Source organism: Synchiropus splendidus, chromosome 5, assembly GCF_027744825.2.
Source record: "Synchiropus splendidus isolate RoL2022-P1 chromosome 5, RoL_Sspl_1.0, whole genome shotgun sequence".
NCBI lineage: Eukaryota > Metazoa > Chordata > Actinopteri > Syngnathiformes > Callionymidae > Synchiropus > Synchiropus splendidus.
Genome location: NC_071338.1, coordinates 24,477,501 through 24,498,627, shown reverse-complemented (window position 1 = coordinate 24,498,627; position 21,127 = coordinate 24,477,501). Strand labels below are relative to the sequence as shown.

At 45.4% G+C, this 21,127-nt stretch overlaps 4 protein-coding genes and 8 non-coding genes across 14 annotated transcripts; 11 read left to right on the top strand and 1 right to left on the bottom strand.

Moving 5' to 3' along the window:
* Positions 1–269: 269 nt before the first annotated feature.
* On the top strand, positions 270–3,736 carry LOC128759474 (UDP-glucuronosyltransferase 2C1-like). The gene is made up of 2 exons (XM_053866455.1): positions 270–357; positions 428–3,736. Exon 2 carries the CDS (start codon positions 428–430, stop codon positions 2,009–2,011), a length of 1,584 nt encoding a protein of 527 aa, XP_053722430.1. The 5' UTR covers positions 270–357; the 3' UTR covers positions 2,012–3,736.
* A 340-nt stretch (positions 3,737–4,076) lies between these two features.
* Positions 4,077–5,807, top strand: LOC128758585 (UDP-glucuronosyltransferase 2C1-like). Its single transcript, XM_053864689.1, has 2 exons — positions 4,077–4,154; positions 4,221–5,807. The coding sequence occupies exon 2, from the start codon at positions 4,221–4,223 to the stop codon at positions 5,802–5,804; it is 1,584 nt and encodes a 527-aa protein (XP_053720664.1). The 5' UTR covers positions 4,077–4,154; the 3' UTR covers positions 5,805–5,807.
* Positions 5,808–6,947: 1,140 nt separating this feature from the next.
* Positions 6,948–9,353, top strand: LOC128758584 (UDP-glucuronosyltransferase 2A2-like). Its single transcript, XM_053864688.1, has 2 exons — positions 6,948–7,010; positions 7,231–9,353. The coding sequence occupies exons 1-2, from the start codon at positions 6,958–6,960 to the stop codon at positions 8,810–8,812; spliced, it is 1,635 nt and encodes a 544-aa protein (XP_053720663.1). The 5' UTR covers positions 6,948–6,957; the 3' UTR covers positions 8,813–9,353.
* LOC128758586 (UDP-glucuronosyltransferase 2B1-like) lies at positions 7,000–16,967 on the top strand. Of its 3 annotated transcripts, XM_053864690.1 has the most exons (5): positions 7,000–7,010; positions 7,231–7,348; positions 10,124–10,187; positions 13,825–13,888; positions 15,149–16,967. In XM_053864690.1, the coding sequence occupies exon 5, from the start codon at positions 15,156–15,158 to the stop codon at positions 16,725–16,727; it is 1,572 nt and encodes a 523-aa protein (XP_053720665.1). In that variant the 5' UTR covers positions 7,000–7,010; positions 7,231–7,348; positions 10,124–10,187; positions 13,825–13,888; positions 15,149–15,155; the 3' UTR covers positions 16,728–16,967. The 3 variants fall into 3 exon arrangements, with proteins under 3 accessions (XP_053720665.1, XP_053720666.1, XP_053720667.1); XM_053864691.1 differs by lacking the exons at positions 7,000–7,010; positions 7,231–7,348 and adding an exon at positions 9,946–9,965; XM_053864692.1 differs by lacking the exons at positions 7,000–7,010; positions 7,231–7,348; positions 10,124–10,187 and adding an exon at positions 13,046–13,122.
* Positions 10,525–10,597, top strand: trnav-cac (transfer RNA valine (anticodon CAC)). Its single transcript has one exon. It is a non-coding gene; the product is annotated as a tRNA-Val (tRNA).
* On the top strand, positions 10,668–10,740 carry trnav-aac (transfer RNA valine (anticodon AAC)). The gene has a single exon. It is a non-coding gene; the product is annotated as a tRNA-Val (tRNA).
* trnad-guc (transfer RNA aspartic acid (anticodon GUC)) lies at positions 10,900–10,971 on the bottom strand. Its single transcript has one exon. It is a non-coding gene; the product is annotated as a tRNA-Asp (tRNA).
* trnav-aac (transfer RNA valine (anticodon AAC)) lies at positions 14,226–14,298 on the top strand. Its single transcript has one exon. It is a non-coding gene; the product is annotated as a tRNA-Val (tRNA).
* A 942-nt stretch (positions 16,968–17,909) lies between the features above and the next one.
* Positions 17,910–17,981, top strand: trnav-cac (transfer RNA valine (anticodon CAC)). The gene has a single exon. It is a non-coding gene; the product is annotated as a tRNA-Val (tRNA).
* Positions 17,982–18,054: 73 nt separating this feature from the next.
* Positions 18,055–18,127, top strand: trnav-aac (transfer RNA valine (anticodon AAC)). Its single transcript has one exon. It is a non-coding gene; the product is annotated as a tRNA-Val (tRNA).
* A 1,943-nt stretch (positions 18,128–20,070) lies between these two features.
* On the top strand, positions 20,071–20,143 carry trnav-cac (transfer RNA valine (anticodon CAC)). Its single transcript has one exon. It is a non-coding gene; the product is annotated as a tRNA-Val (tRNA).
* Positions 20,144–20,216: 73 nt separating this feature from the next.
* Positions 20,217–20,289, top strand: trnav-aac (transfer RNA valine (anticodon AAC)). Its single transcript has one exon. It is a non-coding gene; the product is annotated as a tRNA-Val (tRNA).
* Positions 20,290–21,127: the final 838 nt, after the last annotated feature.

Sequence of the window (21,127 nt, the reverse complement as noted above, 5' to 3'; positions counted from 1 at the left end):
TCCCTCACAACAAATCCCTCTGGAGCTTGAACCCAACCCCTTTCATTGGTGGTCAGAATACATCATAAGTCAAACTGTTGATCCACTTTCCGACTCTTTAACCTTGTTACAGATTTCAAAAGCCAAGGCTGGTGACATCCTCCAATCCAGTCTTTGTTTCAACTTTCACACAGATTGGGTCAGTTTGTGTCCTCCCTCTCTGAAATGTTTCCCCGCCTCCTTCCCTAAAGATTATGTAACCTCAGTTACCCTTTTTACTGCACGGCACAGGGAGAGCAAGGCAGAGTGTAAGGGAGGTGACTGAAGGGCTGAGCCAGGAAGTTGTCTTCATGCTGCAGACAAAGGAGAGCTCTCACAGTAAGTACAAACTCTTTGTTGACAGTTTCTGTCTGACTCCAGAGCATTAAAAACAGTGCATATTTTTCAGATGAAGTCGGAGATTCTCTGCAGCTCGCTGCTGCTGCTCAGCTTCATCCCAAGTCGTTGTCAAGGAAGCAACATCTTGGTCCTGCCAATTGATGGCAGCCACTGGATTAACATGGACGTCATACTTCAAGCTCTGCACTCCAGAGGACATGACATCACAGTTTTGCGTAGCAGCAAGTCCTGGCACATCAAGGAAAACTCCACCAACTACAAAATCATTACAACAAAGGTGGAGAAGGCATTGGATGAAACGTTTATAACAACACTCATCTCTGACTGGATCGCTTTCGACCGAGGGGCTATTCCTTGGCAGAGCTTCTTTCAGGTGACAGTGGGACTGTTTGACATTTGTGTTGAGGCTCATGCTGCGGTGACTGAGCACGTCTCAGCCATCCTGGACGATCAAGAGACAGTGCAACAAATAAGAGACAGCAACTTTGACGTCTTGCTCACTGACCCTGGCTGGGGGGGAGGACCGGTTTTAGCAAAATACTTCAACCTCCCCGTGGTTTATGATGTCCGATGGCTCCTTGTAGTGGAGAGTCACCTATTTTTGGCGCCGTCCCCTGTTTCATACATTCCAATGACTGGATCAGGTCTGACTGACAAGATGACCTTCCTCCAAAGAGTCCAAAACATGCTCTCTTACATTGCAGCAAATGTCCAACAACGTCTCCTGATTCACAAAGTTTACCAGAAGCTGTGCGACAAGCATCTTGGGCCGGGCCACGATTACTACCAGCTCATGATGAGAGCCGATATCTGGCTGATGAGGGCGGATTTCGTGTTTGAGTATCCTCGTCCAACGATGCCTAATGCTGTCTACATGGGAGGCTTCCAGTGCAATCCCGCTCGGCCTCTGCCCCAACATTTAGAGGAGTTTGTCCAGAGCTCTGGGGAACATGGGGTCATCCTCATGTCTCTGGGAACTTTTGTGAAGGAACTTCCAGAGGACATGACAGAGGTGATCGCAGCAGGTTTCGCCAAGCTACCTCAGAAGGTCATCTGGAAGTATCAAGGTAAAAGACCTGCAACTTTAGGCAACAACACGATGACAGTGGAGTGGATGCCTCAGAACGACCTCCTGGGACATCCCAAGGTTAAACTGTTTGTTGCTCATGGAGGAACCAATGGGGTGCAGGAGGCCATATATCATGGCGTACCAGTGGTGGGCTTACCTTTGTTTTTCGATCAATACGACAACCTGCTGCGGCTGGCTGACAGAGGAGGCGCCAAAATCCTCAGCATTAGAACTGTGGATAAGGACGACAACTTTGTCAACGCTGTCGAGGAAGTCCTGACTGATCCGTCCTACAGAAGCAACATGCAGAGACTCTCAAGGCTGCACCGAGATCAGCCCATGAAGCCTTTGGACACTGCTGTGTTCTGGATCGAGTTTGTCATCAGACACAAAGGAGCAGCTCACCTGAGATCAGAGTCCATCAATCTACCGTGGTACACCTACCACAGTGTGGACGTGCTGCTCTTCCTGGCTGCTGCTGCACTGCTGCTGCTCTCACTTCTTCTCTTCGCTGTGAAGTTCTTGTTCACCAGGATCTGTCGACGTAAAGTCAAACGAGAATAAGAAGTGTTTAAATGTTTCTGTATTTTGTGAAAGTGTTTGATCAACAAAGGACCTGAATGATCATCTTGACAACGACAGTGCAGCAGAATCAACCAGAGTTCACCCGAGGCTGCCACTGCTGGATTTGAAGTGCTGGGCGCCATATTTCTAACAATCGTACCAAATCTATAACAATTTATAATTTCTGTAAAAATAAACAAATTCCTGCCAAGTGAGCAAAAAAAACTAGCTAAAATAGTGAATACTGAAGTTCTCAGTCACCCCTGAAGCATGCTGAGAGGAGACCAACTCAAGGGTCCCGCCTCATGACGTTTTTTCTTTTATCTGTCAGACACCCCAGACATGAAGATGAGAAGTCTGCTGGTGACTGTTGTGAGTGGAGTCCGGACTCCAGTGGGCTTTCCTGGTTCACATGTTGCAAAGAGAAAGACAAATGGAGTAATGTCTCCTCTGTGAAGAGGGGTGGCACTGTGAGCGCTTTAGTCCTTCCGGTTCAACTCTCAATAGACTATGAAAACAGAACTAACACGTCGCAAGTTGATGTTTTTTGGACCACCGTATTGGCCTCAATACACAGGGATTGTACTCAATGATCAACTTATTTAGTTAAAGAGGTCCCGAGTCAGCACATCGGAGCGATGCGATTCAATGTTGCCATCATCCTGGAATGATCATCTTAGCCAACACAGTGGAGGAGAGTTTCCTTCAACAGGTTTTTTTGGATAAAAGTAAACCTGCAATTTTCTGTGCAGTGTAGTTTGGGAGTCATGCTTTAGATTAGGGTACTGGAAGATGAGCCACTCGCTGGGTGATGAGAGGCTCATGGGGACCTTATTGCTGTCACTTCACTTGGAAACTCACTGATGATCCACTGCCATAAATAAACATAAATTGTTTTACTGGTTCTGATTTGAAACAAATAAATGAGTTTCAACTACAAATATGTTGTGTCCAGAGTGTAGCCATCAGTGCAGCACTGCTATATGGCTGAGCTCTGAGTTCTCTTTGCACACTGGATCAACCAGACAACAAAAGCAGATGCCCACATGTTGCAGACGCACAATCTGACAGAGAACAAACAAAATCTGACGAATAATGTTGTCCTCATTCAACACTTGACACTCATTTTACAGTTTTCTACTCTTTCAAGTGCTCATGGGCTAAAAAGGAAATGTAGATAAGATAAATAGAAGGCAATAAGCCATACCGCTACCAAGGTCAACGTACATAGAGTGCTCCCCTTGTTGGGAAAGTGAGCACAAAGAGAAGAAAAAAAAATCATAGCGGAGTTTATATTAGGGTGAGTCACCATGAGGAGGTGCTATCGATGGCGACAGCATTCTGGTACAGATCCAGTCACCTTAAAGGTCAATGAGCATGTTTACAGCACTCTATAAGAGAAGCTTGAAGCAGCTTCTCTAGGGCAGAGGTTGGGAAACTGCCTGCATTGACGTGGCCATCATGAGCAAAACAACAAAAGATATTGTACGTTTATCAATCTTCATTTCTTTTAAAATTCTGAATAGAAAATCATTTGTCTTGTCTCTTTTTACATTGGATTCTGCTCGTGCTCATTTTAACAGTAGTTTCTGTCCCTCAAAAATGAGAATACTTTGGGGGGAATTAAGTGCCTTTATATCACGTTGTTTTACCCACAGTTTGTCCAAGCTATTCACCACTTTAAAAGCTCTCCCACGATGTAAAATGAGAATGTCTAAATAAAATAAGCACAAAATCTAAGAACAGTATATGAATCATAACAAAATTATATTTTCTGCAAATAATCTCATGGTATGGTTATACTTTCCTATTTTATAATGCTACAGTAGCAAAAAAAATGTTTTTTTTTTTTTGCCTGTCCCTTGGTGTTCTGGCTGGACGGCCCCTCACACTGGTCTCTGTATACAATGTGTCCACCCCCTTTAAAAGCTCTGAGGCAGCGACGTCCTGCAATCAGCCTTTCGTTTGAACTTTGATGCAGATTGGTTGAGTTTGTGTCCTTCCTCTCGGAAATATTTTCCCCGCCCCCTTCCCTGAGGATTATTTAACCTCAGAGGGAGAGCAGGGAAGATTATAGCGGAGACTGCTGAAGGAATGAGCCAGGAAGTTGTCTTTATGTTGTAGACAAAGAGAACTCTTCACAGTAAGTACAACATGTTTGTTGATAGTTTCTGTCTCCAGAGCATTGAAAATATTGAATGTTTTTCAGATGAAGCTGGAGATTCTCTGCAGCTCGCTGCTGCTGTTGATCTCCATCCCAAGTCACTGTCAAGGAAGCAACATCTTGGTCCTGCCAGTTGATGGCAGCCACTGGATTAACATGGACGTCATACTTCAAGCTCTGCACTCCAGAGGACATGACATCACAGTTTTGCGTAGCAGCAAGTCCTGGTACATCAAGGAAAACTCCACGTACTACAAAACCATAACAGCGCAGGTGGAGAAGGCATTGGATGAAACGTTTATCACAAAACTCATCTCCGACTTGATTCATTTCGACCGAGGGGCTCTTCCTTGGCAGAGCTTCTTTCATGTGACTGTGGGAACGTTTGACAAGTTCATTGAGGCACACGTTGCGGTTGCAGAGCTAATCTCAGTCGTCCTGGATGATCAGGAGATGGTCCAAGTAATGAGAGACAGCAACTTTGACGTCTTGCTCACTGACCCCTGCTGGGGGGGAGGACCGGTTTTAGCGAAATACTTCAACCTCCCCGTGGTTTATGATGTCCGATGGCTAATCATAGGAGAGAGTCACCTATTTTTGGCGCCGTCCCCTGTTTCATACATTCCAATGACTGGTTCAGGTCTGACTGACAAGATGACCTTCCTCCAAAGAGTCCAAAACATGTTCATTTACATTGTAACAAATGTCCAACAACGTCTCCTGATTCACAAAGTTTACCAGAAGCTGTGCGACAAGCATCTTGGGCCGGGCCACGATTACTACCAGCTCATGATGAGCGCAGATATCTGGCTGATGAGGGCGGATTTCGTGTTCGAGTATCCTCGTCCAACGATGCCTAATGCTGTCTACATGGGAGGCTTCCAGTGCAAACCCGCTCGGCCTCTGCCCCAACATTTAGAGGAGTTTGTCCAGAGCTCTGGAGAACATGGCGTCATCCTCATGTCTCTGGGAACTTTTGTGAAGGAACTTCCAGAGGACGTGACGGAGGAGATCGCTGCAAGTTTCGCCAAGCTACCTCAGAAGGTCATCTGGAGGTTTTCAGGGAAAAAACCTGCAACTCTGGGCAACAACACGATGACAGTGGAGTGGATGCCTCAGAACGACCTTCTGGGACATCCCAAGGTTAAACTGTTTGTTGCACATGGAGGAACCAATGGGGTGCAGGAGGCCATATATCATGGCGTACCAGTGGTGGGCTTACCTTTGTTTTTCGATCAATACGACAACCTGCTGCGGCTGGCTGACAGAGGAGGCGCCAAAATCCTCAGCATTAGAACTGTGGATAAGGACGACAACTTTGTCAACGCTGTTGAGGAAGTCCTGACTGATCCGTCCTACAGAAGCAACATGCAGAGACTCTCAAGGCTGCACCGAGATCAGCCCATGAAGCCTTTGGACACCGCCGTGTTCTGGATCGAGTTTGTCATCAGACACAAAGGAGCAGCTCACCTGAGATCAGAGTCCATCAATCTACCGTGGTACACCTACCACAGTGTGGACGTGCTGCTCTTCATGGCTGCTGCTGCACTGCTGCTGCTCTCACTTCTTCTCTTCACTCTCAAGTTCTTGTTCACCAGGATCTGTCGACGTAAAGTCAAACGAGAATAACAATTACACCACTATTAATTTCACATTTGGATCAATGTGCTAAATAAAGCTAACATACTTGACGAAAGTGTCATGGAGCCAAAGCTAGTTCTGATGTCGCAAACAAATCTTATGCAAGGCTACAATAGTTCCCCCGGGGTCAGTGGGATCTTATCTCAGCCCATTCTCTTCCCAGCTAAGAACCACGCCCACGGGGTAGTGAGAACAAATATTTACAGCTGGGGTTCAGAGGAAAGAAAGAGCTACTCTACACCTAACTAAATCCACAAAGCCACACAACTCACTCAGAAGTGTGCGATTGAGTAATGTCGAGCAAAACCGCTCAAACTGGCCGTCCTACAGGAAAGAACAAGTGGGTAAACCATGAATGAATCCACAAACTCCCTCTGTATTCAAGAATTCCTCAGGCTTTTGACAGAGAGCAGGAGGTTGCTTGAACCACGCTGGAGTCAGGGACACATTTCTGGTATCAAGTCGGACCCCGCTTGCAGTGCAATCAGTCACCAAGTGGAGTCTTATCATTGGAGTATATTGCAGTTGAGATAAGGCGCTCATTGCACTCAGAATAAAGGTTGTTATGTCTTGTCCATGCAGAAGATCAGAGTCATGTCAAGTCTTGGAGAGCTGAGGGAATGTTGACACATGGAGCAGGGCAGTAATTGCTCACAATGCAAAGCGGCCATTGATCTAGCAGTATGGTCCTCTGTTGTTTGTGGCAAGGATACAGGTCCACAGGCACAACATTTCAGAGTGGTTCCATTCGGCTCAGGTGATATTGGAGCTTTGGTATGGTGTCCTGTCACTCCCCTGATGCTAGCTTCTGTCAGGAAGTTTGAAAAACTTGGTTATTTCTGAGGTTTAAAATGCAAACCTTCACCAACTATAATCCCTAAGAACCAATAAATAAGCAGATGATGTATGAATGAGTTGATCTGATCCGAGTATTAATGTCTGAATCAGTTGAAAGTTAAGATTTTGCCCTTCAGTGTCCCCAAACCTTCAATGACTTGTCGCACCACCCCCGACTGAAACAAGGTCTGTGATTTGATCAGAAACCTCTGCAGTGAACCACGGGGTTCCATGGGGCGGAACCTACAAAGGAAACAATGCTGCCTTCTCACACTGTTTTCTCAGTCGTGGGGTTGGTGTGTTTATGTTTGAGGACGGCAACCGTCACGGGAGCCAAAGGGAAGTGATCTCATACAAGTGAGTGCTGTGCTGACATATCTTCTCTTTGGAGTTGATTTTCTTCTACTTATGATTTGACGGGGTTTGAATTGTCACCTGGGATTCTGTTATTAACCACACAGGAAACTCCATCATGCTCTGTTTATGCAAGACAAACATGTTTAGATTATACACACAATTTGGATCCCAACAAAAAAGTTCTTAGCTTCGAGTGACGGAATCTTCTCCTGACTTCTAGAACTTTAAGAACGATGATCCTGCTTTTTGCTTCGATTGTTTCTCTCCTGGCTTCCACCACCCACGCTGGAAAGGTTCTGGTATTTCCGCAAGACGGCAGCCACTGGGTGAACATGCAGGTACTTGTCCAGGGATTGCATGCACGAGGGCACAGTGTGACTGTGATCCGAGCTGCTGACAGCTGGTACATCCGCGCAGAGTCTCCCTTCTACAGGACGATCTCAGTGAATAAAGATGCCGGCACCAACGAGGATTTCTTTCGACTCTTTGTGTCAGAAATGATTCAAATCAAACGTGGAGGGGGGTCAGTGATGACCCGTATTGCTTTAGACGCTAAATTTAGGGACAGTTTAATTGAATTACACGGGAAAGTCTGCGAGATAGTGACCTCTATTTTTGAAAATGAGGACCTGATGAGAAGTCTTCAAGAGGCCCGGTACGACGTCATGCTAACAGACCCAGCTAACGGAGGAGGAGTAATGCTGGCTCACAAACTTGGTCTGCCGCTGGTGCTCAACGCGCGGTGGACGGTCCACGGTGAAGCACATTTTGCCATCGCTCCCTCGCCTCTGTCATATGTTCCACTTCCACCTTCAGAACTCACCGATAAAATGACTTTTCTTCAGAGGGTCCAAAACGTACTCTTCTACATAGCAAGGATGAGCCTATACAAACAAATGGCTGGGCCTCATTATTCCGCGTTGGTCAGCAACTACTTTGGCCAAGACGGCGACTACTTCTCTTTGTTCCAAGCCGCAGATCTGTGGCTCATGAGGGTTGATTTTGTCTTTGAGTTTCCGCGGCCAACGATGCCGAATGTGGTCTACATGGGAGGTTTTCAGTGCAAACCAGCGAAGCCCTTGTCTCTGAGCTTGGCGGAGTTTGTCCAGAGTTCCGGGGAGCATGGAGTCATTATCATGTCTCTTGGGACATTAGTTGGAGAGCTTCCTCGGGACATCGCTGAGGAGATCGCAGCAGCCTTTGCAACTTTACCACAGAAGGTCATCTGGAGGTACACGGGCGATAAACCGGAAACCCTGGGCAACAACACCCTGCTGGTTGACTGGATGCCACAAAACGACCTCCTGGGTCATCCACAGGTCAAACTGTTTGTGAGCCATGGAGGAACTAATGGAATCTACGAAGCCATGTACCACGGGGTCCCGATGGTTGGTGTTCCGTTACTATTTGATCAGGCCGACAACCTGGCCAGAATGAAAGCGAAAGGTGTGGCAGAGGTTTTGGACATTTCAGACATCGATAGAAATATGTTTCGTGAAACCTTGGAGAAAGTCATGACGGATGTCTCCTACAGAACGAACATGGAGAGACTCTCAAGACTGCACAGAGATCAGCCCATCAAACCCCTGGACAACGCCCTCTTCTGGATAGAGTTCGTCATGAGGCATAAAGGAGCAGCTCACTTGAGAACTGAGTCGTACAAACTTCCCTGGTATTCGTACCACTCTGTCGACGTCATGGTGTTTTTGCTTTTAGTGATTCTGCTTATTTTGTTGCTTCTTTACAAGATAGCTTGTTGCTGCCTTCAATTCTGTGTAAGAAAGAAAGTCAAATCTGAGTAACAAATCTATGGCCAGATATAGGTGCAGTTTTGAATTGAACAGAAGCAGAAGAATTTCAAGAATATCATTGTTCAAGTCTACAATCCCTTCTCCTCCACGTCGAATCCAAACATCTCATTTCCTCATCTTCTTCAGCCACTTCACTTTTACTTTGTTCTGAACTCCGTTGTAATTACGAATATACAGTAATTCTGGAGCTGAAAATGTGTCTTCAATCCCTCCCGTAATCTTGAAACAAGAAGTTCCCTGAAGTTCATCATCCACACTGAACAAGCCCAGAGGTGCCCCCTGAAGCAAATGAATTCTGTCCTCCTCTGTAAATTCTAGAGCATTTGTTTGTATAAACTTGTGAGTCTGGGAGTCACGTTTGCTGTCAAAAGTAGTCAGAGCTGACGAGACAGTTCAGAAGCAATGAAAGTGAATATGAAGACCAAGAGAAATAAAATCTTTTATGTTTTATTGGTGATTTGGGTTGTGTCCAAAGAAGCACTACACACAATACTGTAATACCCTCTGTAATCATGAAAAACTATAAAATTAAATATAAATTTTTAACCTGATTTAAAGTGAATTTTGTCGATTTATCTACTGACCTCTTATTGCCTTTGGTTTGTACTTGCTTAAGATGAAACTGGCACACACACAAATGTACTTGAGCACTTTAACAGACCGACCCTCAAGAACATGAGCGAAGTTGCTGGTAGAATGAAAACAAGACAAGTCTACAAAAGAAGACATCACAACTAACACAAAAGACTTGCCATCACAGGATCCAGTGCAGAGAAGAGGGTGGAAGGGGAGGGACACCCTGGACAGGTCACCAGTCCATCACGCGACTCACACCTCCATGGAAGGTTGAATGATTAACCTCTGTATATTTTTGGATTGTGGGAGGAAAGCACAGTTCTTGGGGAGCCACGCAGAAGTACAGAGAAAATGACAGCAAACCTCCAACTAAAACTGACCTTCTCACTGTGTATATGGAACTCAACACCCCATAAAACAGTCTTTGTTTGCAATGAAAATGTCTGGCTTCAAACCTTTTAATGGCTTTGCAGCGACGACGCCTGAGGTAAAGTCCATATTTGCACTTTTGGCAGCAAGTACTGTTTTGAGCAGTGAGTCTGAGGTGCGCACACCAGCTGACAAACCAGTGAGTTGAGGCCTCTATGCACAGTTTTTTTCAAAGAGCCAATGGCGAATGGTTTGCCAGCCGTGATCTGTAACTGTTCCTTCAATGACCACCCACATATCCGCTTCTCTTGATCATCTGTCATCAGTTCCACTGATCTAAAGCTCTTCTCTTTCCAGAAGTGAAGGTGGCTGGTTCTCTGCAGGGAAGCTTGGTCCAGGGAAGAGCCTCGGCTCAGATCAGGTAAGAGGCCAAACAGACGTGACCCATTCATGTCTGGGTTTGATTTTTTCTCCACACGCCATGAGTTAACTAAGTGTCCAAAGGTTCACTGGCTGCACATGTGAATCCAGAGCACAGTTAGTTTTGCAATGACATGTTTGCAAAGAGATGATATTTTATATGTCAGAGACAGAAGTACAAGTCCTGTCTGGCGTCGGCTCAATAAACTGTCATTATCTTACGAACCTCAGGGCCTGACATCACTCACAATAAAAAGAATAAATATGTGAAACGATAAGTGGTGTAAAATGTTTATGTATGTACGTGTGTTTACTTTTGGTTTGTGTTCCGCTTGACGGTTTCCGTAGTGTAGTGGTTATCACGTTCGCCTCACACGCGAAAGGTCCCCGGTTCGAAACCGGGCGGAAACAACATTTACTTTTAAACGGTAAATCTGATTTTGTACCACGACTGCGTATGATGTTGGAGACGGGGACATCAGTTTCCGTAGTGTAGTGGTTATCACGTTCGCCTAACACGCGAAAGGTCCCCGGTTCGAGACCGGGCGGAAACATTATGGTTTTTACTTCGTAGCTTTTAAATTATGTCATTTGTATTGCACATAAAAGGTTTCAGCGGAAGAAGAACTAATGGCCCATGGCAAGTATCAAAAAATTGATAAATAAACAGTTTTGTGGGGCGTCTTCACTGGCATATGAAAAAAAATAGAGATCTCCCCGTCGGGGAATCGAACCCCGGTCTTCCGCGTGACAGGCGGAGATACTGTCCACTATACTAACGAGGAGGACACGTACAGACAGTACTGGAGAAAGGCAGTGAATTCAAAGGCGACCTGAACTCTGGAAGACTGGTTGTTGAAGTCCGTGATTCTTCAACCACAGGGCCGAGGCTCATGGTTGGGCCGCGAGCGCCCCCTAGAGAGCAGCTAGAAGTTTAATGTTATACACCTCTGGGCCGTGAGGACCGCGAGATGTTTAACACACTACTGCCACATACAGTGTTACTGAATTGACTTAACAGTTACAAATTTGTAATAGTTACCAACTATGAAGACGTTCTTGAAAAAAAAACATGACAAAGAAAGTGATTTTTGACCTGAAAATAATGAAATTATTTATCAATGTGGTCTACTCAGAGTTTCACATAGAACTATGAAAAATACATAATACATATTAATAAGCCACTTCTTGTTTATGTAAATTTATATTAATAAATAACCGGGCGGAAACAGCGTTTTCGTCCCTCACTCGACAGATGAAATAATGTCCATTTACAGAGTTGATGATTTCCCAAATGATATGCAGTTTCACTGAATGAAGTGTTGAAGTCCAAATATTTTATAGCAGACAGTGCCATCTGGTGCCCTCTGCTCAGGACACTGTTTCATGAAATCACTACTTTCAACAGAGGAGGTCCTACAGGAGCAACATGCAGAGACTCTCCAGGCCATGAAGTCATTGGTCACTGCCATCTTCTGGCTAGAGTTTGTAATGAGAAATAAAGGTGCTGACCACCTCAGAACCCAGAGTCCCCGAAGCTTTCCTGGTATCAGTATCTCTGGTTGAGTTTGGGAAATCCGGCAAAGCTGTTCTACGAATATGTGCGGAGCCCTCTAATGGCCTTCGCTTTTATGAATCCACATTGAGGCATTGGCCTGAGACTTCAATTGATTGGTGATGATCCAAAGGTCTTTCAACATCCTCACCTTGAGAGGGCGTCCTATCACCAGGCGGGCTCGACACAGTCCTCCAGCTTAGGTCAGCGCTCCGGAAACATCTGGGATTGGCCATGGAGGTCAATGGAATTGTTACTCCTGAATTCCTGAGAGGTTCCTACGCCATGTCGACTACTTTGGAGAAGGTCCTGGGAGCCAGAGAATATCCAAACGGTAACCGGTTGAACTGGAAGTCGTCTCCCCCTACCGCGAACCTCAGGTAGCGACTGTGACGCGGGAGGATGTGGATATGGAAGTGGGCGTCATCTAGTCTCCTGGTCTGATTGACCCAAGAAGTTGTCTGACCGTCAGCATTCTGAACGGACATGTTACGGAGTGTTTAGCCTCTGAAGATCCAGGATGGGTCTAAGGCCTCCTGATCTCTTCGGAACGAGGAAATAGTCGGAGTAAAATCCTGCCTTGCATCTTTCCAGAGGAACCTTTGATATCGCTCGCTTCTTGAGAAGGGAATGTGGATGGTCGGCGGCAGAGCTGAAGCACATAGAGTCCTGTCCATCCAAGGGGAGAGCGGACTGCACTACCAGGAGCATCCGAACTAGTTTGTGAAAAAAAAGAGGAACCAGAGGAACAAGTAGCTTGTGTAGGGCCATGCAAATACATTGAAAATCATTTAAAGTGATTACATTAAAAAAACGATGGTGGTGGGACCCATGTCGACTTTTTCTGAGTACGATTTCTACATCAGTATTGAAGAGTTGATGACATTTCTTGAAACCATGTCCTGATTTTCAGAGCCCACCAGGTAGCACTGTCTGCTGTAAAATCTTTGGTCTTGAACAACTAATCAAAAGACACCTCACATCAATTCTAAACCAAGAGCTCCATCTAGTGGCCTATGAAAATCAGCACACTGTTTCATCAACTCTGCAACAGTGTTGCACGATACCTCATCTACCCGTCAGTACTGGAAGATATACACACCTCACCAGCCGACCAAGGAGTGACTGAGGCATCAGCACAAAATTCAGTGTCTATTCGAAGAGGTGATAACTTTCTTATGAATCAGTTGTAGGTCCTCAGAAATCTTCCTTGTGCAACTATTCCTCCAACGACCTTCCACTCACATATCCACAGAACTTCCTCTTTGTCTTCTTCTTATCAGTTCAACGAATGAAAAGGTCTTGTTACCTCAAGCAAAGTCCATATTCATTCAGAGGCGAAGGAATCTTGTTCTCTGACGTTGTCGAGAGAAAAGACCAAGTAAGAGGCCAAACTGACAGGGTCAACTCATGTCTCTGTTTCATACTTTTTCTCATTTCATTGGCTGTTTATTTCTTACTCATCTGTGGCTGAATGAAATGATTAACTTCCTCATTGAGCTCAAAGTTGATTGATATTTTATGCAAATGTATTCACAGCGTGTCCACATTTATGACATATTAACATTAAAGACGGATTATTTACTTTAGATGTGAGTCAAGAGTCATTTTGTTGGACATTTTCAAATTAAAAAATTTGTAACATTCAATCTTAGTCTTTGGTGGCTGAGACAGAGAGACAAGAAGGAGGTTGGTTAATGTCTCAGAGAAAACAGCCACAAACCTTCAGCTAAAACTGACCTTCTCACTGTGCGAATGGGGCTCAACACCCCATAGAACAGTCTTTGTTTGCAATGAAAATGTCCGGCGCCAAACCTTGCTATGCCCGTGCAGCATCGACACCTGAGGTAAAGTCCATATTGACTCTTTTGGCAGCAAGTACTGTTTTGAGCAGTGAGTCTGAGGTGCACACAGCTGACAAACCAGTGAGTTGAGGCCTCTATGCACAGTTTTTTTCAAAGAGCCAATGGCGAATGGTTTGCCAGCCGTGATCTGTAACTGTTCCTTCAATGACCACCCACATATCCGCTCCTCTTGATCATCTGTCATCAGTTCCACTGATCGAAAGCTCTTCTCTTTCCAGAAGTGAAGGTGGCTGGTTCTCTGCAGGGAAGCTTGGTCCAGGGAAGAGCCTCGGCTCAGATCAGGTAGGAGGCCAAACAGACGTGACCCATTCATGTCTGGGTTTGATTTTTTCTCCACACGCCATGAGTTAACTAAGTGTCCAAAGGTTCACTGGCTGCGCATGTGAATCCAGAGCACAGTTAGTTTTGCAATGACATGTTTGCAAAGAGATGATATTTTATATGTCAGAGACAGAAGTACAAGTCCTGTCTGGCGTCGGCTCAATAAACTGTCATTATCTTACGGACCTCAGGGCCTGACATCACTCACAATAAAAAGAAAAAATATGTGAAACGATAAGTGGTGTAAAATGTTTATGTATGTATGTATGTTTAATTTTGGTTTGTGTATCAGTTAACGGTTTCCGTAGTGTAGTGGTTATCACGTTCGCCTAACACGCGAAAGGTCCCCGGTTCGAGACCGGGCGGAAACAAACACTTTTGTACTCCGTCATAGATTTCAAGTTATACCACTTCAATTGCTCAAAAAAGGCTTCAGTGGAAGAAGAACTAATTACTGAAGGCAAGTATAAATGAATTATAAAGAGTTTTGTGGCACGTCTTCAGTGGCACCTGAAGAAAACAGAGAACTCCAGACAGTACTGGAGAAAGGCAGTGAATTCAAAGGCGACCTGAAATCTGGAAGACTGGTTGTTGAGGTCCGTGTTATGGTGGGGCCACCAGCGCCCCCTAGAGGGCAGCTAGAAGTTTAATGTTATACACCTCTGGGCCGTGAGGACCGCGAGATGTTTAACACACTACTGCCACATACAGTGGCAGTAGTGTGTTACTGAATGGACTTGACTTGTTGTTTCTCATGAACTCTTGGCCAGAAGACTAGTTAAAAACCACTGCACTACGAAAACTGACATGATCCTTTCAGTAGAGACAAACTTTGAGAAAGTAAACAAAGCCCACTTCTTTCACAATCATTTCTGAAAATAACTGTCTACACCATCAATATTCATCGAGAAAACCAAAACAAAAGCACTACTGCTCAATTTCTGCTTTTTTCAAAACCACTTCATCCACAAGTGGTTCCTTTTTTCTTCTTCACTGAACAACAGCTTCTTGTAGGCAATCAGTTGGAGACTGTGGTTCAATGTTGCACTGAGTATTGAAATGAAACTTTTTGTGATGTTCATTTTGTCACGGTGGTGTTAAAACGCATTACACTTCTATTGATAGGTACAAACCACCGCAGACGTTTCCATTGCTGTAGCTGGAAGTTTGCAGAAATTGCGAGAACTCTGTGATAATAATCTGAAATGTTTAACTCACCAGAGTGAAGATGTATCGTGTCTGGATCAGTATCTTCCTCCTCTGTGCTGCTGTGACTGAGGGAGGGAAAGTCCTGGTGTATCCAGTGGATGGGAGCCACTGGGTGAACATGAAGGTCCTCATCGAGGAGCTGCACTCCAGAGGCCACCAGGTGGCGGTGTTCCGACCGAGAGACAGCTGGTACATCAAGGAGAAGTCACGCTTCTACACCTCCATCCCTCTGGATCACGACTCTGGATTTGATGAAGAATTTGTAAGTAGGTTTGCATTCAAATTATTGAAGATACAGCAAGATGGATTGTCCTTCTGGGTCCACTATGAACTGATGATGGAAGCAATCAAAAACTTTGCCAAGCTGCACGAGAAGAGCAGTAACCTGCTGGAGGCACTTTTGGAGAACAAAAATCTCGTCAAGTCTCTGAAGGAGGAAAACTATGACCTCGTCCTGACCGACCCTGGTGTTCCTGCAGGAGCTATTCTCAGCCACTACCTAAAGATCCCACTTGTTTTCAATGTCAGATGGGCTGGCAAAGGTGATGGACATTTTGTTCTTGCACCTTCTCCTCTGTCTTACATCCCCATGACAGGGACAGAGTTCAGTGACAAAATGAGCTTCTTAGAGAGAGTTGTTAACATGCTTGTTTACTTTTTGGGGGAATACCAGTTTGCAAAGCATTTCGCACCTTATTACAGTGACATTATCAATAAATATCTAGGTACAGAGATGGACTACAACTCCATTCTCCAAGCTGCAGATCTGTGGCTCATGAGAGTGGACTTTGTTTTCGAGTTCCCTCGTCCCACCATGCCCAACATCATCTACATCGGTGGCTTCCAGTGCAAACCTGCAAAACCACTGCCTGAGGACTTGGAGGAGTTTGTCCAGAGTTCTGGAGAACATGGGGTCATTGTCATGTCTCTTGGGACAATAATCGGAGCACTTCCTGGCGATGTAGCGAACAATATCGCAGCAGCGTTCGCCAGGCTACCGCAGAAGGTCATCTGGAGGCACACAGGTGACAGACCAACAACCCTGGGCAACAACACCTTGCTGGTTGACTGGATGCCACAGAAGGACCTCTTAGGACATCCCAAAGTCAAACTGTTTGTGCCTCACGGAGGAACCAACGGAGTCCAGGAAGCCATCTACCATGGCGTCCCAATACTTGGAATGCCACTGATCTTTGATCAGCGAGATAACGTCTTGCGAATCGTGGCACGTGGGGCTGGAAAGATTATTCGTTTCTCCGATCTGACAGAAGAGACTTTCTACAAGGATCTCCAGGAGGTCCTGACCAACCCGTCCTACAGGAGCAACATGCAGAGACTCTCCAGGCTTCACAGGGATCAGCCCAAGACGCCAATGGACACTGCCATCTTCTGGCTAGAGTTTGTAATGAGACACAAAGGAGCTGCCCACCTCAGATCTGAGTCCTTCAAGCTCTCCTGGTATCAGTATCACTGTGTCGATGTCATGCTTGTGTTAGCGACAGCGGTGATCCTGACAGTTGGCCTTGTTGCTTCTTTCATTCGGTGCTTATGTGCGAGAGTTTGTCACAGAACAAAAAGGAAACACGATTAAAATCTTCTCAATGCAGGATTGAAAAAAGTCAATGTTTCCCTTTAGAGCAAGTGAAATTGAATTTAGAAGACACTTTCACATCATAATTGAGCAACAATGGTGTTTAGACTTATAAAGCTGGTAATTCACCATGCCATTCACACATCTTTTACCATATATATATATATATATATATATATATATATAATTTTGTCGACCGGAGGCCACCTCTAAAAAGGCTTCAGCAGAAGAAGAATTAATAATATAAGGCAAGTATGAATAAACGAGTTATAAAGATTTTGTGCTGTGTCTTCTCTCTTCTCTTACCAAGAGTTTTGTGGCGCGTCTTCACTGGCACCTGAAGAAAAAAGAGAACTCCCCGTCGGGGAATCGAACACCGGTCTTCCGCGTGACAGGCAGCGATACTGTCCACTATACTAACGAGGAGGACACGTACAGACAGTACTGGAGAAAGGCAGTGAATTCAAAGGAGACCTGAAATCTGGAAGACTGGTTGTTGAAGTTCCATTGTGTTGTTTCTCATGAACTCTTGGCCAGAAGACTATTTCAAAACCACTGCGCTACGAAAACTGACATGATCCTTTCAGTAGAGACAAACTTTGAGAAAGTAAACAAAGCCCACTTCTTTCACAATCATTTCTGAAAATAGCTGTCTGCATCACAAAGTATTTGCTGCAATTACGCATTGTGTGCAAGCGATCTGTACCATTTCCATGATGCTATTTTCCCCAAAATATTGGAATTGTGAACCATGTAAACTCCTGATCTGGACTTTCAGGGCTGCCAACCTTCCCACAATCGGCTTGAGACAAATATTGAACCAAAAGACAAGACAATTCAGAAACAATGAAAGTGAATGTAAAGACAGACTGAAGTGGCGTTGGCTCAATAAACTGTCATCATCTTAGGAAGCTCAGGGCCTGACATCACTCACATGCAACCACTCACGATAAAAAGAGAGAAAATAGGCACCAATAAATCATTTTGTGGGAAGAAAGATAAAATTATTCAACAGATAATTGTGTAGGTTGTGCAGTTCCGCTACCCGTCTCTGTTTGCTGACTGGCCCATTTGATTGAAGATTTATCAGGAAGATGGAGGCCAAATTCGTGAGCTCAGTGGTGCATTTATCGATGTTTGTTTGTGTGCCTTGGATGGTCAGCTACCAAATTGATACCAGATGTTTCCGTAGTATAGTGGTTATCACGTTCGCCTCACACGCGAAAGGTCCCCGGTTCGAAACCGGCGGAAACTGCTTTTGCATTAATGGTAAAGCTGACTTTGAACCCCACCATAACTGGCTATGATGTTGAAGATGATGACGGATGTTTCCGTAGTGTAGTGGTTATCACGTTCGCCTAACACGCGAAAGGTCCCCGGTTCGAGACCGGGCGGAAACAGCTTTTGTACACCATAGCTTTCAAGATATACTTGATACACTGAGGAGAGTCTTTCTTTCCATCTGCAAATTTCCTTGATATGATGAAAGAGAGAAATAGCAACGGGAAGGACGAGCAGCTGGTTAGGGTGATCAAGGATAGAGAGGGAAATGTTTTGACTGATAACAGAAGTGTGTTGGGGAGATGGAAAGAGTCCTTTGAAGATCTGACAAATGAGGAAAATGAGAGAGAACAAAGAGTAGGAGTGGCCCTCGTAGATCAGGACATGGCAAAGATTCGTAAGGCTGAGGTGAGAAGGGCATTGAAGAGGATGAAGAGTGGAAAGGCAGTGGTCCGAATGATGTACCTGTGGAGGTGTGGAAGTGTTAACGAGAGGTGGCCTTCGACTTTTTGGCTAGAACACTGAACAAGGTCTTTGAGAGTGTGAAGATCCCTTAGGAATGGAGGAGAAGTGGACCGGTGCCCATCTTCAAGAACAAGGGAGATGTCCAGTGTTGTGGCAACTACAGAAGGATCAAGTTGATGAGACATACGATGGCTGTGTCTCTGTGGACCTGGAGAAAGCATACGACAGAGTGCCAAGAGAAGAGTTGTGGTATTGTACAAGGAAGTCTGGAGTGGTAGAGAAGTACGTTGGAGTGGTGCAGGACATGTATACCAGGTGTAAGACAGTGGTGAGGTGTGCTGCAAGTGTAACAGAGGAGTTCAAGGTGCGGCCAAGAGCGCCCAGACCTTTGCATTGGAGAAACAAAACAACCTCTCCGCAAACGAGTGGCCCACCAGAGGAGTGCTAACTCTGGACAAGACTCAGCAGTCCATTTACATCTTGAGGACAAGAAACACTCTTTTGAAGACAGCAATGTCCGCATTTTGGCAAAAGAAGACTGATGGTTTGAAAGAGGATATTTTTGTCAAAGTGGAAAAATCCTCTCTAAACAGAGGTGGAGGACTGAGACACCATCTTTCATCCTCATACAATGCTGTCCTAAACACCCTCCCTAGGCAGATTTAGCCCCTGATCTAGACTTGGACAGGTCCTTCACACCTGTGCAGTGTGGCATTCACGTCTGAATAACCCCAATTGCCACCTGGGCTATGATCAGCCTTTGCATTAATGGCCCATTGAGACCCATCCCCAATGGGTGGGGACCCATAAACACATCCCCGTGAGCATAATGCTGACCCAATGTGACACACTCCATCACACTGGATTGGTCCTCCTCCTGTCCATGAACACCTCTGCCCATTCAACGGGCCTAATATAAGCCTGAACTCCAACCCAGCTCATCAGAACTGACGAAGCCTTCTGGTTAGGAGGCAAAACGTTTTCTTTGACTATGACTAGTCCGGTTCACCTGATTGGAGCCTTTGCTGAATGGTGTTTAGACTTATAAAGCTGATAATTCACCATTCCATTCACACATCTTTTACCACAACCTTGCGCCTTGAACGACTGCAGCTACCACCACCACTTAATCTGAGGACTATTTGATGCGTAACCAAGAGTTTTGTGGCACGTCTTCACTGGCACCTGAAGAAAACAGAGAACTCCCCGTCGGGGAATCGAACCCCGGTCTTCCGCGTGACAGGCGGAGATACTGTACTGAATTGGGTTAGGTTTAGGGTTAGACTGAAGTGGGGTCGGCTCAATAAACTGTCATTATCTTAGGAAGCTCAGGGCCTGACATCACTCACATGCAACCACTCACGATAAAAAGAAAGAAAATAGGCACCAATAAATCATTTTGTGGGAAGAAAGATAAAATTATTCAACAGATAATTGTGTAGGTTGTGCAGTTCCGCTACCCGTCTCTGTTTGCTGACTGGCCCATTTGATTGAAGATTTATCAGGAAGATGGAGGCCAAATTCGTGAGCTCAGTGGTGCGTTTATCGATGTTTGTTTGTGTGCCTTGGGTGGTCAGCTACCAAATTGATACCAGATGTTTCCGTAGTGTAGTGGTTATCACGTTCGCCTCACACGCGAAAGGTCCCCGGTTCGAAACCGGGCGGAAACAGCTTTTGCATTAATGGTAAAGCTGACTTTGAACCCCACCATAACTGGCTATGATTTTGAAGATGATGACGGATGTTTCCGTAGTGTAGTGGTTATCACGTTCGCCTAACACGCGAAAGGTCCCCGGTTCGAGACCGGGCGGAAACAGCTTTTGTACACCATAGCTTTCAAGATATACCATTTGAATTGCGCAAAAAGGCTTATGAGGAAGAAGAACTACTGACTTATGGCAAATATGAATGAAAGAAGAAAAGAAACTCCCCGTCAGAGAATTGCGCGCCTCATGGCTCCCGTCAACTCTGCCAAAGTAAGCCCACAGCAGCCAATCAGCTTCAGACATGGCAAAAGTAAGCCCGCGGCGGCCTATCAGTTTCCAGTCACATGCCACGCGTTGGACCAATCACGTTCTACTCCGCTGCTGCTGCCAAATACAAGTCCGCTCCAGTCGCCCTTGATACACTGAGGAGAGTCTTTCTTTCCATCTGCAAATTTCCTTGATATGATGAAAGAGAGAGATAGCAATGGGAAGGACGAGCAGCTGGTTAGGGTGATCAAGGATAGAGAGGGAAATGTTTTGACTGATAACAGAAGTGTGTTGGGGAGATGGAAAGAGTCCTTTGAAGATCTGACAAATGAGGAAAATGAGAGAGAACAAAGAGTAGGAGTGGCCCTCGTAGATCAGGACATGGCAAAGATTCGTAAGGCTGAGGTGAGAAGGGCATTGAAGAGGATGAAGAGTGGAAAGGCAGTGGTCCTAATGATGTACCTGTGGAGGTGTGGAAGTGTTAACGAGAGGTGGCCTTCGACTTTTTGGCTAGAACACTGAACAAGGTCTTTGAGAGTGTGAAGATCCCTTAGGAATGGAGGAGAAGTGGACCGGTGCCCATCTTCAAGAACAAGGGAGATGTCCAGTGTTGTGGCAACTACAGAAGGATCAAGTTGATGAGACATACGATGGCTGTGTCTCTGTGGACCTGGAGAAAGC

Bases quoted from the DNA above. Each gene is read 5' to 3' on its own strand.
- LOC128759474 (XM_053866455.1), top strand. From the start codon at position 428: ATGAAGTCGGAGATTCTCTGCAGCTCGCTGCTGCTGCTCAGCTTCATC.
- LOC128758585 (XM_053864689.1), top strand. From the start codon at position 4,221: ATGAAGCTGGAGATTCTCTGCAGCTCGCTGCTGCTGTTGATCTCCATC.
- LOC128758584 (XM_053864688.1), top strand. From the start codon at position 6,958: ATGTTTGAGGACGGCAACCGTCACGGGAGCCAAAGGGAAGTGATCTCA. The intron at 7,011-7,230 runs GTGAGTGCTGTG...CCTGACTTCTAG, and splicing joins AGGGAAGTGATCTCATACAA to AACTTTAAGAACGATGATCC.
- LOC128758586 (XM_053864690.1), top strand. From the start codon at position 15,156: ATGTATCGTGTCTGGATCAGTATCTTCCTCCTCTGTGCTGCTGTGACT.